This window comes from Salmo trutta, chromosome 2, assembly GCF_901001165.1.
Source record: "Salmo trutta chromosome 2, fSalTru1.1, whole genome shotgun sequence".
Lineage (NCBI taxonomy): Eukaryota > Metazoa > Chordata > Actinopteri > Salmoniformes > Salmonidae > Salmo > Salmo trutta.
Window position 1 is genome coordinate 23343091 of NC_042958.1, and position 17499 is coordinate 23360589.

The 17499-nt window shown below is 43.9% G+C and overlaps 1 protein-coding gene across 4 annotated transcripts in view; it reads right to left on the reverse strand.

Moving 5' to 3' along the window:
- wwp1 (WW domain containing E3 ubiquitin protein ligase 1) overlaps positions 1-17499 on the reverse strand; it is a 62299-nt gene that overhangs the window by 15411 nt on the left and 29389 nt on the right. For 3 of the 4 annotated variants that reach the window (XM_029699013.1, XM_029698997.1, XM_029699004.1), the window contains 7 exons: positions 12273-12397; positions 11761-11901; positions 11554-11617; positions 7294-7499; positions 1289-1652; positions 1077-1172; positions 700-874 (listed from right to left, as the gene is read on the reverse strand). In XM_029699013.1, coding sequence (XP_029554873.1) covers positions 700-874; positions 1077-1172; positions 1289-1652; positions 7294-7499; positions 11554-11617; positions 11761-11901; positions 12273-12397 — 1171 coding nt within the window. The remainder of the gene's footprint in view (positions 1-699; positions 875-1076; positions 1173-1288; positions 1653-7293; positions 7500-11553; positions 11618-11760; positions 11902-12272; positions 12398-17499) is intronic. The other variant, XM_029699023.1, reaches the window with a different exon arrangement.

Below are 17499 nucleotides of genomic sequence, written 5' to 3' on the forward strand. Positions count from 1 at the left end.
TCTGACATGGATTGTATGTGTGCCATTCAGACTGCGAATAGGCAAGACAAAATATTTAAGTGCCTTTGAAAAAGGTATGGTAGTAGGTGCCGGGCGCACCAGTTTGAGTGTGTCAAGAACTGCCACGCTGCTGGGTTTTTCACACTCAATCATTTCCTGTGTGTCTCAAGAATGGTCCACCACCCAACTTGACATAACTGTGTGAAGCATTGGAGTCAACATAGGCCACTGAGTGTACAACCCGTGTTCCTAATGTTTTGTACACTCAGTGTATGTGGAAGTTGCTTACGAAGACTACATTGCATGTTCCTGAGTGGCCTATTTACACTTGACTTAAATGTGGCTCTAAAATCTACAGCAAGACTTTAAAAATGGCTGTCTAGCAATGACCAACAACCAACTTGACAGAGCTTGAAGAACTACCCAGAAAGACTCATAGCTGTAACCACATATTGACTCTGGGGTTTGAATACTTATCTAAATCAAGATCTATTAGTGTTTAATTTTCATACATTTGTTTTTACAAATGTTAGAATTGTTCTTCCACCTACGTTTAATCCCACTTTAACAACAAAATGTGGGAAAAGTAAAAAGGAGTTTGAATACTTTCTGAAAGCACTGTAATATTTCCTATCCACCACGTTCTCGGACATAGCCAACGATTGGTTGCTGGGGACAGGAGGAAGACGAGGTCCCTACCGAGTAGAGGTATCTCTGGTTGAACTGGTGCATTGCCCCCTGGAGCTGGCTGCGCTGGGACTGCCATGCCTCAAAATTACGCACTGACTCCATGGTGGGCCTCTGCCACGTGGTGGTTCTGGTGTTGTGGTCCACATAGTAGATCCTGCCTCTGTCGTCCACACGCCTTTCCCAACTGAGAGAGCAAGAGAAAGTATATTTATTATACGCCATTTAGCAGCGACTTAGTCATGCGTACATACATTTTTCACGGATGGAGACCAATATGCAATATGTTCTACTATAAGGGATCGACAATAACAGATGGCAGATAGCAGATCCTGGTAACATGCTGACATTGTGTTACTCAACACAGTGAAAATAGCCATCTTACTGACCCTGGCGGGAGGGGCTGTGGTCTCTCCCATGTTGTGGTTTTAGTGTTGTGATCCACATAGTAGGTTCTTCCATGGGGATCTTTCCTCTGTTCCCAACTGCAGAGCAATACACATGGTCACAAGACAGGATGACAAACACTCAACACCGATATTAAACACGACTGACACAGGTACAGCAGAAACAGTTAAAAATCCAGTGAGAATTCACTTACCCAGGGGGGAGGGGGTCTGAAGTGCCTGCGTTGGGGGCCTGTTGCCTGGGCTTGGCCTCGTCTGCTTCTGCCCCACTGGAGCCCCCTGCTGCCTCCACAGTGGAGCTGGGGGTGGAGGAGGCTGGGGCTGCCTGGCCCGAGGCTGAAGAGGAGGAGAAGGGGGGAGCAGCAGCACTGTCATGCTCAGTGGAGGGAGCCTCTGTGGTGGGTTGAGGGTGAGAGGGACCAGTTGTGGAAGTGGAGGCTGGGTTGGTGGCTGGGGCAGGGTCAGAGGTGGCTTCGCTGCAGTCCTCAGGGCCGTCTGCAGGGGGCAGGGTCTCGTCTGCGGATGTGGAGGGGGCAGGAGCAGCGGCCTCACCTTTAACTACAGGTACAGAGGGAAAGGACAATTGAAAAGGAGTGTGAAAAAGAGCAAGAGAAAAGGACAACAAATCGGTGAAGAAAAGGGATTCGACAACAGTGTTAAAAGTATCAAAAAGAATATAAATATTTGTTTTGATGAAACACTGAATTTGGCCTTATGGCTATTAGCCCATTGAAACGCATTGAATAAGAGCTTCATACACGGACAAACATAGTAAAAAAAACTAATTGAAGTTTGTTTTGAAGTCTCTGTCCTATATCTGAGAGAGATAAAAAAAAAAGACCAAACCACTAGTTTGCGCCAATTGGGGGAGAGGTGGTAGGGTAATAAAGGAAATACATGGTGAGAAAAAAAACAATATGGGGGATTGGAAGTGATGCAGACAATTAGATTGTAGCTTCCATCAATCTGCAATATTAAAGCTGATCTACCTCCTGAAATAAAAGACCAGGAAACTACTGCAGTTTCTATTTAATTTTTTAGATGTATTTAACCCTTTATTTTAAGCAATAATATACATTTCCATTCATTATTTTTTTTTTTTAACTGGTACCCGGCTACCTTCAGATTAGTCTTGTGGGCGTCCTTGAACAAAACAACTGATATGTACATGCTCGTGAGAGTCTTATTAGTGTGTCATATCGGCTGTACCGACTTCAGACGAGTCCCGTGATGCTTGTGGGGTCATAGAGCAAAGCGGAGAACCCCATCGTGTTCATGAGTCTCAACTATAATAAAACAAAAAAATTTAAAACAACATGCAAAAATTTCATTGATTTTACGGAGTTAAAGTTCGTGAGGAAATCTGTCAATTTAAATACATGCATTAGGCCCTAATCTATGGATTTCACAACTGGGAATATAGATATGCATCTGTTGGTCACAGGTACCTTAAACCAAAAAAAATGGGCCTCAATCTCTTCACGGTATTTTTGTGCAGTCAAATTGCCATCGATAAAATGCAAATTGGGTTTGTGGTCTGCGGACAATTCCTGCCCATACCATAACCCCGCCACGGGGCACTCTGTTCACGTTGACATAAGAAAACCGCTCGCCCACATAACGCCATACACGTGGTCTGCGGTTGAGACCGGTTTGACCTACTGCCAAATTCTCTAAAACGACGTTGAAGGCAGAGATTTCTTTATGGTAGAGAAATTAACATTCAATTCTGGTAACAGCTACGGGGTACATTCCTGCAGTCAACATGCCAAATGCACGCTCCCTCAAAACTTAAGACATCTGTTGCATTGTGTGACAAAACTGCAAATTCAGAGTGGCCTTTTATTGTCCCCAGCAGAAGGTGCACCTGTGTAATGATCGTGCTCTTTAATCAGCTTCTGTAAATGCCACACCTGTCAGGTGGATGGATTATCTTGGCAAAAGAATAAATGCTCACTAATAGGGGTGTAAACAAATTTGGCACAAAATGTGATAGAAATAAGCTTTTAGTGTGTATGGAACAATTTCTGGGATATTTTATTTCAGCTCATGAAACCAGCATTTTACATGTTGCGATTATATTTATTTTCAGTGATGTTTGTATAACAAACCGTTCGGACGCTAAAGACACCATTCACTGCAGATGTGGAAGGGCGACATTAGCGGATGCAGTGATTGAGACGCAGCCCATGCAAAAAAAAACATCTCTAGCTTAAACTGAAGGACATCGGGGCGTGGACATCGACTCTAAGGTGTTAAACAAAAATTCCAATGACCTACCTTACTATGGTTCTAACCATATTCCCCCTCTCCACTGTGGCTTGCCGAAATATGTAAGCTTAATCACTGCTCTCCTCGGTGTCTGGCTGATCTTTCTTAGAGCCAGAGGTGCTGACAGGACAGCAGCAGAGAGGGATTACAGGCTGATGTAAATGAATCCATTCTGTTCCCTTGGATCAACTCAACCATGACCAGGCTAGAATAAAACAGTAGGGAAATTAACTCTGCAGCAGCCCAGCTATGTACACTGCAAACGTCAGGATATTTAATATGAATAAAGATGTGCTAAAATGCAAGAATTCTGCATTTTGCTATGTCCCACTGTGCACCCTCTGTGACTTCTAGGAAGAGTAAGTTTCCACCATCGTTGTAAAGCCTTTAGTCATTTCTAGAGATTAATATTTACTTAAATGTGATTCATTTTAAAGTTAAAAAAAAACTCAGTTACGTGAACTGAAACCTCGCTTTAATATGGTTTTGAATATTTTTTCCTAAAGAAACATTGAACATTAATAATAAAATCAGTGTAAAAACAGGCGAGATCATTCTACTGTTTTTGGCAATTTTCTGGTCTTTCGTGGAGGAAAACTGAGCGGGTTGAGCATAACACATCGAAACAAATAAAATCAAAAATTCCACACATATTGCGGGTGTAACGAAACGCTTGCGTTCCTAGTTCCAACAGCGCAGTAGTATCTAACAATTCACAACACACAAATCTAAAAGTCAAAGAATGGAATTAAGAAACAAATATTAGGACAAGCTATGCCAGAGTGGCACTAAAAAGAATACAGTAGACACATGAAATTAGTAAAGCAGTATGTAAACATTAACGTGACCAGTGATTCCATGTCTATGGGGCAGCAGCCTCTAAGGTGCAGGGTTGAGTAACCGGATGGTAGCCGCTAGCGATGGCTATTTAACAGTCTGATGGCCTTGAGATAAAGCTGGGACAGAGAGACTGGAAAAACAGCTTCTGTTGCACCTGTACTGACCTCATCTTCTGGATGCTAGCGAGGTGAACAGGCCGTGGCTCGGGTGGTTGATGTCCTTGATCTTTTTGGCCTTACTGTGACATCGGGTGCTGTAGGTGTCCTGGGAAGGCAGGCAGTGTACCCCCGGTGATGCGTTGGGCACACTGCCTGCGCCACCCGAGCCACCCTCTGGAGAGCCCTGTGGTTGCGGGCAGTGCAGTTGCCATACCAGGCAGTGATACAGGACAACAGGATGCTCTCAATTGTGCGTCTGTAAAACTTTGTGAGGGTCTTGGAGGCCAAGCCAAATTTCTTCAGCCTCCTGAGGTTGAAGAGGCGCTGTTGCGCCTTCACCACACTGTCTGTTTGGTTAGATCATTTCAGAGCGTCAGTGATGTGTACACCGAGGATCTTGAAGCTTTTCACCTTCCCACTGAGGTCCCGTTGATGTGGATGGGGTGTGCGCCCTCTGCGGTTTCTTGAAGTCCACAATCAGCTCCTTTGTTTTGTTGACGTTGAGATTATTTTCCTGGCATTACTCTGCAAGGGCCCTCACCTTCTCCCTGTAGGCTGTCTCATCAGTCAGTGATCAGGCCTACCACCGTTGTGCCGTCAGCAAACTTAATGATGGTGTTGAGTCGTGCTTGGCCACGTAGTCGTAGGTGAACAGGGAGTACAGGAGGGGACTAAGAAAGGACCCGAGGGGCCCCTGTGTTGAGGATCAGCGTGGCAGATGTGTTGTTGCCTACCCTTACCACCTGGGGGCGGCCCGTCAGGATGTCCGGGATCCAGTTGCAGAGGGAGGTGTTGAGTACCAGGGTCCTTAGCTTAGTGATGATCTTTGTGGGCACTATGGTGTTGAACGCTGAGCTGTAGTCAATGAACAGCATTCTCACATTGGTGTTCCTTTTGTCCAGGTGGGAAAGGGCAGTGCGGTTGAGATTGTGTCATCTGTTGGGTAATGTATGCGAATTAGGTGGGTCTACGGTTTCCGTGGTGGTGTTGATGTGAGCCATGACAGCCTTTCAAAGCACTTCATGGCGGTAATCATTTAGGCAGGTTACGTTCGCTTTCTTGGGCACAGGGACTATGGTGGTCTGCTTGAAACATGGAGGTATTACAGACTTGGTCAGGGAGAGGTTGAAAATATCAGTGAAGAGACTTGCCAGTTGGTCAGCGCATGCTCTGAGTACACGTCCTGGTAATCCATCTGGCCCTGCAGCTTTGTGATTGCTGACCTGTTTAACCTCTTTGGGATAGGGGGAGGTATTTTCACTTCCGGATAAAAAGCATGCCCAAAGTAAACTGCCTGCTACTCAGGCCCAGAAGCTAGGATATGCATATAAATTGGTAGATTTGGATAGAACACTCTAAAGTTTCTAAAACTGTTACCGAGGACAAACCATCCAGGATTGATTTATTTGAGTTCACTGTTTTCTATGGGAAACTGGATTTATGAGGCACCTGGTTGCAGTTCCTCTGGCTTCCACTAGATGTCAACAGTCTAGCAATTGGTTGATGTTTTTCCTTTGAGAAATGAAGAAGTACAGCTATTCAGAATGAGTGTCAAGCAAAGTGGACTCTTGTTTGGGGCGCTCGACCTGGAGCTCACTCCACTTTGATTTTATCCGCTATTGAACACAGTAAATTCCGTCTTAAATTTGACCGATTATTTACGTTTTAGGATAGCTAAGGATGGATTAGGAAAGTTGTTTGAAATGTTTGGACAAAGTTTACAGGTAACTTATTAGATAATTTGTAGTCATGTTGGGCGAGTTTGATTCAGAAAAACACTGGTTCCAACGCGGCAAATAAATTGACATTTTGGGGACATAAAAAAGGAGTTTATTGAACAAAAGGACCATTTGTGATGTTTCTGGGACATATTGGAGTGCCAACATTTGAAGATCTTCTAAGGTAAGGCATGAATTATATCGTTATTTCTGACTTTCGTGTCGCATCTGCTTGGTTGAAATATGATTTAATGTGTTTGTATGGTGGGGTGCTGTCCTCAGATAATCGCATGGTTTGCTTTCGCCGTAAAGCCTTTTTGAAATCTGACACGGTGGCTGGATTAAGTGAAGAAGTGAAGCTTTATTTTGGTGTATTGCACTTGTGATTTTATGAAAGTTAAATATTTCTAATAATTGAATTTCGCACTCTGGAATTTCACCGGATGTTGTCGAAACGTTCCGCTAGCCGTAACAGGTTTTAAAGGTCTTCCTCACATCGGCTACAGAGAGCGTGATCAGTCATCCGGAACAGCTGGTGAACAGCATATTCCCATGAAAACTGATTGAGAGCAAATGGTTGGTATGCATATACCGCATGGACATTTCACCTGTAAAACTTTGTGCATTTGTCTTACAGTAACATTATACTATTATATTCGGTTCTGTAATGTAGAATACTGGGATCATTATGCAAGATCATGCAGACATTGCAGAGTAGCCTGTTCTCTACGTGTAACGTAGAGCATATACACATTCGCAGAAGGTGAACAGCACATGCGCAGGAGCTTACTAAAAAAGTAAGATCTGCAGACAGACTACTTTATTTGGCATCGAATAAAAAAAAAAATTGGTATAGTAAGTACCTATTAAGTTGAAGATGTGCGCCTTATGACAATGTGAAAATGAACTTTATTTCACAGAATTTTTACAAAGTTACACTACCCAAACAGAACTCATTTTGTGGACCAACCCATATAGAGACGTTTGGATTTTTTGGGGCAGTTTCCCGGACAAAGATTAAGCCAAGTCTTAAACTAAAAGTCACTTTCAATGGAGAATCTCTATTAAGCATGCTTTATTTTTAGTGTTACTACAACAACAGTGACAACACTCGTTTCTCAGCATGACATGTGGGTGAGTGAACCTAACCCATAGGTATAAAAATTATTGATAACTCTAGATCCAGAATTTCAAATGAGGCGTTTCTCTCACCAGTACCATTGGCTACGTCACTGTCGGTGGGGGCGAGGTTGGGCGTGGGCTTGGGGCTGGCCGTCTGGTGGGTCGGGGAGGATGCTGTGTCGCCGTTGACAACAGGGGCGGGGCCGGGGCTGGAGTCACTGTGGGCAGAGGAGGTGGAGGGACCCTCACTGTCCACCCCGTTATAGGTGGGAGCACATCCCGTACCATTCACTGAGCTGTAGGAGAAGTTTACAATTGTAATCTCTGTATGTGAATAAAATATTTGATATGAAGGTAATGTATTGTATACAGTGCATTCGGAAAGTATTCAGACCCCTTGAGTTTTTCCACTTGTCTTACGTAACAGCATTATTCTTTTTCCCTCAATCTAAACACAATACCCCATAATGACAAAGAAAAATCAGGTTTAGACATTTTTGCAACAAAAAAAATAATAATTGAAATATCACATAAGTATTCAGATCCTTTACTCAGTTAGACTTTGGTATGACGCTACTAGCTTGATACACCTGTATTTGGGGAGTTACTCCCATTCTTCTCTGCAGATCCTCTCAAGGTCTGTCAAGTTGGAAGGGAAGAGTCGCTGCACAGCTATTTTCAGGTCTCTCCAGAGATGTTCGGTCAGGTTCAAGTCCGGGCTCTTGCTGGGCCACTCAAGGACTTGTCCTGAAGCCACTCCTGCATTGTCTTGTATGTGTGCCAATGGTAGTTGTCCTGTTGGAAGGTGAACCTTCGCCCCAGTCTGAGGTCCTGAGCAGGTTTTCATCAAGGATATCTGTACTTGGCTCCGTTCATCTTTTCCTCAATCCTGACTAGTCTCCCAGTCACTGCCGCTGAAAAACATCACCACAGCATGATGCTGCGACCATTATGCTTCACCGTAGGGATGGTGCCTGGTTTCCTCCTGACGCGATGCTTGGCATTCAGGCCAAAGACTTCAATCTTGGTTTCATCAGACTAGAGCATCTTGTTCCTCATGGTCTGAGTGTCCTTTAGGTGCCTTTTGGCCAATTCCAAGCGGGCTGTCATGTGCCTTTTACTGAGGAGTGGCTTTCGTCTGGCCACTCTACCATAAGGGCCTGATTGGTGGAGTGCTGCAGAGATGGTTGTCCTTCCGGAAGATTCTCCCATCTCAACAGAGGAACTCAGGAGCTCTGTCAGAGTGACCATTGGGTTCTTGGTTACCTCCCTTCTCCCCCAGATTGCTCAGTTTGGCCTGGCGGCCAGCTCTAGGAAGAATGTTGGTGGTTCCAAACTTCTTCCATTTAAGAATGATGGAGGCCACTGTTCTTGGGGACCTTCAATGCTGCAGAAACGTTTTGGTACCCTTCCCCAGATCTGTACATCGACACAATCCCATCTCGGAGCTCTACGGACAATTCCTTTGAATTTTGCTCTGACATGTACTGTCACCTCTGGGACCTTATCCACACACACACACACCTTTCCAAATCATGTCCAATAAATTCAAATGTACCACAGGAGGACTCCAATCAAGATGTGGAAACATCTTAAGGATGATCTATGGAAACAGGATACACCGGAGCTCAATTTCGAGTCTCATAGCAACGTTTCTGAATACTTACGTAAAAATAAGGTATTTCTGTTTACATTTTTTGCAAAAGTTTCTTAAAAACCAGTTTGTGCTTTGTCATTATAGGGTATTGTGCGTAGATAGATTAAAAAAAAAAAAAATTTTTAGAATAAGGCTGTAACGAAACAAAAATGTGGAGAAAGTCAAGGAGTCTGAATACTTTCCGAATGCACTGAAGGTACAAAGATTTCAGAAAAAAAACAGAACAGAGATTTTTTTTCAATAAACCTTCAAAGAAATATCAATTAAATATCAGTACAAATAGTTAGGGCTGGGCAGTATACTGTATTTTACTATACTGTATACCAGTATTGATGAATGGACCAGTTTGAGTTTTTACTTAACCTTTAAAATGTAATTTCCATGTTTGGTTTGTTAAATGTAATACACAACTCCGGCCCTTACAGTTTACGCCATTTGATACTCGAGTCATCTCTCCCTCTCCTCCTGCATGCCGCTAAACACACCAAGCCGTACCCTGTTACTCAAGGAGAGAGCAGTTGCTCGACCACAGAGCCACGGGCACTGCCATTCACTCAGCATGGTCAGATGAATGCAACCATGTTGCTGACATGCTGCTTTTAACAAGCTTTCAATAATTACACAAACTAATAGTGTATCTTACTGTCAGCAAACTACTGTCTGCTAGTTTGTCTTTTCTTAGCAAGGTGCTGCCACTATATTCCTATTAGAGGATTAGAATAATCATTATATTTTCATGATTCCAATAGTTCACTTAACTAGGCCTAGATGTTTTGCCTGTATCATACTGCGTGGCAGAGTCTAATTGATAATAAAAGTGCAGGAAATGCAGAAATGTATGAAAATGCTGACTGTGTTTGGAGTTGAATTGAACAGTATAAAATGGAGAAAGCCCCATTGAAAATCAGCTATGCATGTGTTGCAACCCTAGGATCATGAACTACTCAAAGCATTTCCCCCAACTTTTATTTGAAACATAAAATACCGTAAAAAAAATTAAAATAATAATAATAATAATAATAATAATAATAATAATAATAATAATAATAATAATATTTGTCCACATTGCCCAGCCCTACAAATAGGACACGGCAAATAAGGATGTAATGCCGAGTTCATCATCCACGTGTGCAGAGACAGATCCTATGACCTATGTGATGGTGGGGTTAAACATGGGGGCAGTAGCTAGACTCCCCATCATGTGTCAGAAGGAGGCCCCTCTTTTAGACAAACCACCTTGAGACACAACGCGTCTTCCCACAACACAATGGGGGTGACGAATCACTGTCTGAAAGCACTACTAATGATGGAATGTGCCTGACAGCACTCTCTCTGTAGACTAGTGTGTGTATGTTGTTTTGAGTCTGTTCTAAAAATGTCCATATCTGTTTTCTGGCCAGGATAACAGCATCACCACAGTACCTCAGAACGGCAAGCAGAAACGTTATTACCTACACTAACCCGCTTCCTGTTTTTCAGGCAGGCCACGCACATGCCGCCAACTCCACTTCCTCTGTGAAGTGCCACAGAAGCATTGATACAGAGTACAGAGGGTATGTGAGTGCATCTGTGTGTGTGAGGGAAGGACTTATGATGCCAGTCTTTCAGAGTGGGAGTTAAGGGAGCCTGGGCGCCCCGCCCTGCGTATGTCCTGTACGGGGCACTAGTGACGCAGTCCTTGTTCTGAGAAGAGGCAACGCTTTGTGACATTGAGACTATTGTCATGCAGGGCAGAGGACAAGGGAGAGAGGAAGGGGGAAGGGTGCTATGGTGATGAAAAAGGCAAGACTGAAGGAGAGCCTTTGTGTTGGTTAACAAGGTTTCGTCTCTGCACTCACTGACAGACACAGACGTAACTAGCCTACATGAGGCAGGCACAGCACATTGCGCCACAATGTGGACAACCCAAACACACCAATAACACAATCAGAGTCTGGGCAGTGTTTTTGCTGGAGGTGGGTGGATTCACGCACACCATCCACAGTAGAGTTGTGTATACTGTGACAGTCAAGCCTAGTTTAACAGCTGGGAGAAGGGGCACAGGGGCTATAGGAAGTGTAGGAGAGAGGGCGAAAGGGGGGAGACGGAGAGAGGGACAAAGCAAGTGCAAAGGCAGTGTATGCAGTCGTCACAGGCTGGACGCAGCAGTAACTGCAATGCAGATGAAGTCTGTCTGCCATCTCCTTCACCTCTCGGTCTGAATAAAATGGCCAACATCCACTTTTTGAGGATTGTAATAAAACCCATATTAGCCCTACACTTGTACAGTGTGAGTGAGATAATAAAGATCAGAGTTGTGTGGCTGGGCCTGCATGCAAGCAGTCCTGATTTAGGGACAGAGGGAGACAGAGGGACAGAACATGTGCAGTCGGAGCTCTGATAAATTACAAGGTGAGAGTTCTAATAACCCAGGCTTCTGAGAACGCTCCAAGAGCCGGACAAATATAGTCCCTACCACAATGATGTAAGGCAGGAAAACTGGGCTCTATCTCTGTGTGTGTGTGCGTGCGTGTGTGTGTGTGTGTGTAAGACCGCATTGCCTTTCAGCATTGGTTTATGGTTGCCTCCAATATAAGCGGCACCACATTTTCTGCTGATAAAATTCTTTCCGCAGCCATCTAAACCAAATGTTTCTGCTGACTCAGTGCCCCTTCATTCACAACATGGTTTTCTGCCAGGAGTTATTCTCTTACCTGTTGGGAGCCCTTGGAGTGTCCCCTCCATTTTCATGAATGGCATCACCGTTCTGCTGGACTTCTGAAAGAGAGGCGAAGGCACTGTTATCCTAAACAATATTCTACAACTAAACATGCATGCATACATACTACAAATAAATCCACATAAAGATATGACAAGCCACACGCATACTAAAACAGACAGACACACACAGCGGTACTCACTGGTAGATGTGGCAGCGTTGCCGTTGAGCAGTTGTTCCTGGTTGACGGTCAGACCGTCTAGGAACACGGTCAGCTCTCCCGTAGCAATAACAGCCCCCTTATTGTCCAGCACCAGCTTCAACACCTCCTTCACGTTCTCCACTGAGGGGAGACAGGAGAGAGGGGGAGACATGGCATGGCAGAGACAGGAGACGGGGACAGGGCATGGCAGAGACAGGATGGAAGAGAACACAGGTATTAGTAACACTCATTAGCGAGAAAATGTCTGATACAGTATTTGGGGCCCTAGTTGAAAGTAACTGCATTCTTACTAAATCATTTACTGTGGAATACTGTGCCCAACAGCAGAAAGGCATACTGCAGTTCATCCTGAAGAGTAAGAACAAATTCTTTCTGGGGCAATAATCAGAGCTGATATCCTGTTCAGCTTGTTGCCAATTGACATTGTTATTGTCAAGGTTAGAACATAAAAAAGGAGGAAAAAGAGTTGAGGCGGGCTGCCAACTACGTACATTTCCTGTCGTGCTGCTCCAAGGCCTGGAGGAGGTCCAGAGTGGCTTTCCCCAGCAGAGCATCAGCCTTCAGGGTGTGGTGACTCCACACCTTAAAGTCCAGCTGCGTGTGTGGCCTGACATTTCTGCGACAGAGGAGACTCCACATCAACTACACCACATGCACACGCGAGCGCACACACACACAGAAAGTGACCTGGACACCTGTCAGACTACACAACAGTGTTCATTTCTTATAAAGCAGTACTGTGCGTCCAAGACAATTTTCCCCTTGGGAGCAATCATGTTTTTCTTAACGTATCTTACACCAACTAACCGGTGCTTTCTTTATCCAATTCTTCTGCTATAGAAATAAACTACCAGCACTATTACAGCGCATTCAGTGCTGATATGCTTTTCAGGATGCACAGCATACATTACAAACAGTCAATATCACCATGACTCAATGCAATGACTGTAGGGCCTGTTACCCCACTGATTATTCTAGAAGTGGCACCACTGAAGTCAATGGGCAGACAGAAAAAAAACTGGTTTCAATCCAACCATTTCATGCAGATTAATTTCCCGACAGGAAAGAAAGTCACGACTAGGCTTAAGGAAACAGGGAATGCCGGAACAATTTTATAAAATGTCGACAGAATTTAATCATTCGACATGGTGGGATTTTTTGGTGTCTGTAAAATTAATTATTTTTTATGTGCACTACGTCAACACACACACACACACACACTTTAATCCCAATAAAATCAGTTAGATGGAAACATGTCTGGTGGGAAAATGTGCATAGCTTTATCCAGATTTCTGAATATTCGCTTGAAAACCTGTCACCAATTGGATGAAAACCTACCTACAGACAGCCAACCAGACAGGAAGGATCTTGTGTCTTCTAGCAAGGTGTCACAACCTGGGGTGATATGCAGCATTTGATAATAATAATAATAATAATAATAATAATAATAATAATAATAGTTCATGTTTTTCAGCAATCCTTAGAAGGGCTCCCTCATCAATCTGAACATGTCTCCCGTCGTCTGGGCACAGCCACTGACAGCGCTCTAATCCAATCAACTCTATACACAGGACACGCTTTAACAGGGAGAGGTCTCAGCGGTCTGTCTGTGGCATACACAACATCTGAAGGGAAGGGAGACTCAGGAGTCCGCCTTGTCGTTACCCTGTTAAGACTTCAAAGAGTTCTGTTTAGTTATTGATTTTAATCGCACCTCCATGCTATGATACTAGGACTAACGCATTGGCCTTTTCCCTTGCCAATTACAATTTCTTAAGCCTTTGGCAAACGCTTGTTTTTGGTCACAGTCCCTCTCCCAGACTTCCCTCTTTTCCCCTCTGCAAATCAGACCGGTTAGTATTCCTCACACGGGTCCCCTCCCCCTCAGAGAGACCGAGGGCTGCCTCTGACTGCAGAATAAAAAACTACCCTGGTCTATAGAAACACAGGCAACCAAGAAGAGAGAGTGTGCAAGAACGAGAGATAAGAAAACAAACAGAGACGACCAGAAAGCGTACAGAGGCAGATGACGGAAGTAAAAACCTTTTTTTTTTTTTTTAAAGACAAAAAAGGTAGTTAACATCCAGATTGTGCCCCAAATGGCAACCCCTGGCCTAGTCGTTTAGGTCAAAAGTAATGCACTATATAGGGAATAGAGTGCCATTTGGGACACATCTCCAGTAAATCCTTCTATGAGCTGTTTGATAAATGGAAAAGCTGATAGCTAACCAAGTGTGTTTAACCCCAATGCAAATGGTGGCCCTCATCCTGAATTCAAAAAATATAGCGCAATATACCAGCAGTGTTTTGCACTAGTGTCGGCTGTCTACAAACTCACTTTCAGCCAGGTACTTTTTCCACTTAAAGTACCTATTGATAGAACAGGCAATGAAGAAAAACACTCCTGGTTTAACAGTCTGCCCCGCCTCTTGGTACATGTGTGTGTGTGTTGTGTGCGCTGGGGCTGGTTGCATCGGAATTTCTTTACATGGTGTGGCAACGACGAGTCAAAATCCACTTAACCTATTGTTTTCTGGCACATTAATTTATACATTTTCCTGTGCACGGTGCGACATTAACAATGGCCCAAGGGGCCAGTGGATCTCGTTAGTCACTGGCACGACAGGGCAAATAACTTTTCAGCACATTTTTTCATTCCAGTTCAACATCTACCTGCTCTGTCGCGGACTACCATTGGAGACCTCGCGTCTACCATTGAGCAATAGGATTGGCCGTTCATTCAAGCACCACCACGTTCTGTCCCACGAGTCACAACTTCGAGCAGTACATCAGTTGATCATTTCACACAGCACATGCGAGCTGTCCTGAGCAAAAAGAAGCACCCATCAATCTACTCGCTGAGCTTATTTAAAGGGAAAGGGATTTGCAAAACCAAACCTTCAATAATGAACATACTAGCAATATGTACATTTTTGCGAGCCATGACGAGACGTAATAAAGGAATTTGAACGTTGAAAGAACGCCTGGATACAGCCGTTAGCCGTGGTATATTGGCCATATGCCACACCCCCAACATGCCTTATTGCTATTATAAAACTGTTTACTAACGTAATAAAACAGTAAAAGGTTTGTCATACCCGTGGTATACAGTCCGAAATACCCCGGGTTTCAGCCAATGAGCATTCAGAGCTCAAACCCGGGTAAATAAATCAATTTCCTGCATAAAAATCTAATCAAATATTATTGGTCACATACACATATTTAGCAGATGTTATTGTGGGAGTAGCGAAATGCTTGCGTTCCTAGCTCCAACAGTGAAGTAGAATATAACAATTCACAACAATACACACATATCTAAAAGGAAAAGAATGGAATTAAGAAATATTAAATTGAGCAATGTTGGAGTGGTATTGACTAAAATACAGTAGAATACAGTATATACACATATGAGATGAGAAAAGCAGTATGTAAACATTATTAAAGTGACTAGTGTTCCATTAAAGTGGCCAGTGATTCCAAGTCTATGTATATGGGGCAGCAGCAGGGTTGAGTAACCGGGTGGAAGCCGGCTAGTGATGGCTATTTAACAGTCTGATGGCCTTGAGAAAGAAGCTGTTTTTCCAGTCTCTGTCCCAGCTTTGATGCACCTGTACTGACCTCGCCTTCTGGATGCTAGCGGGGTGAACAGGCCGTGGCTCAGGTGGTTGAGGTCCTTGATCTTCTTTTTGGCCTTCCTGTGACATCGGGTGCTGTAGGTATCCTGGAGGGCGGGTAGTTTGCCCCCAGTGATGCATTGGAAAGAACCAAGCCACCCTCTGGAGAGCCCTGTGGTTGCGGGCGGTGCAGTTGCCGTACCAGGCAGTGATACATCCTGACAGGATTCGCTCAAATTGTGCATCTGTAAAACTGAGGGTTTTAGGGGCCAAGACAAATTTCTTCAGCCTCCTGAGGTTGAAGAGGCACTGTTGCGCCTTCTTCACCAGACTGTGTCTGTTTGGGTGGACCATTTCAGATCGTCAGTGATGTGAAAGCCGAGGAACTTGAAGCTTTTCACCTTCTCCACTGCGGTCCCGTTGATGTGGATTAGGGCATGCTCCCTCTGCCGTTTCCTGAAGTTGAGTGAGATGTTATTTTCCTGGCGCCACTCTCTCAGGGCCCTCACCTCCTCCCTGTAGGCCATCTCGTCATTGTTGGTAATCAGACCAACTACTGTTGTGTCGTCTGCAAACCTGATAAACTACAGATAAATCCAACAGGAGAATTTGAGTGATGAAAGTTAGACAGAGGATCTCAATCTCTGCGGGAGAAACACTTGGACCAGCTTACATTTTTTTTTTTCAATATTAATAATTTAAGTACGTTATTTTCTGGCAATTGTGCCGTTACTATGTGCCAGATATTAAGACAACAAACCATTATAAAATGGCCCATTTATGAGATTATAAAAATTACAAGTCAGAGCACGACAGTATGAGTACTCCCTCTTAGACAAGGTGACTTTAAATCAATATGTCCGCCTGTATTTACCCAAACAAATGAAATGCTAATTAGCTGCTAATGTGGCTATCAAAGAAATACAAATGCAATGATGATCTGGATGAGACTACCGAATCAAGGCAAAGGTAAGAATCTTTGGATTGGCCTCCCAAGTGGCGCAGTGGTCTAAGGCACTGCACCGCTAGCTGTGCCACTAGAGATCCTGGTTCGAGTCCAGGCTCTGTCGCAGCAGGCCGCGACCGGGAGACCCATGGGGCGGAGCACAATTGGCCCAGCATCGTTCGGATTAGGACGATGCTCTAGCGACTCCTGTGATGGGCCGGGCGCAATGCACGCCGACACAGTCACCGGTGTACAGTGTTTCCTCTGACACATTGGTGTGGCTGGCTTAAGCGGGCATTGTGTCAAGAAGCAGTGCAGCTTGGTTGGGTTTTGGAGGACGCATGGCTCTCGACCTTCGCCTCTCCCGAATCTGTACGGGAGTTGCAGGGATGAGACAATTAGGGAGAAAAAGGGGTAAAAAGTTTTTTTTAAAAATACAATAAAATTTAAAACATCTCTGGATTATCTATCAAATGTTAGCTAAATATAATAATAAATTGGCAAAATGTATTTACATGTTAGCAAAGGTGCCAGCTAGAGATGTGTAAGAGCTTGCAGGAAATTGTAGTCTTGCGTGATGTCTACTTTGACACCAATTAGCATTTTCGAATCAGAGTAGAGACAAAAATATTGATAAAAGTCAGCTTGTCCAAGAGATTTACATGATTATCAATCCTACACAAAACACAACCCTTATTTTAAGTGTTTTTAAAATCCCCTACAGGAAAAATGAATGTAACCATTTCCGTGTTTGACCGCTAGGTTTTATGACATCTCCACTGTGGGGCTCTATTGGCATAGGCTACAGCAGGGTTTCAGCAGGGTTTCCCAAACTCAGTAACCCAAGGGGTTCACGTTTTGGTCTTTGTCATAACACTACACAGCGGATTTCAAATTAAGACAAAAACGTGCACACCTTGAGGTCCTGATGATAGAGCTTGGGAAATGCTGGAATACAGACTAAAATGCCTGCAATTCAACTTTGCCATGGTTCTCTTAGCTAGATGCAGGTAGCCTATAGCCCCTGATAGACCTACATATCATTTCAGATTCCCTACATGTTGCGTAGGCTAAACGATTTAGCAGCTTGCTTAGTTCAAATTGACAAACTAATTCATTCAACATGAATAGTGAGGCAATTTCTAAGTAAGAAGTGAT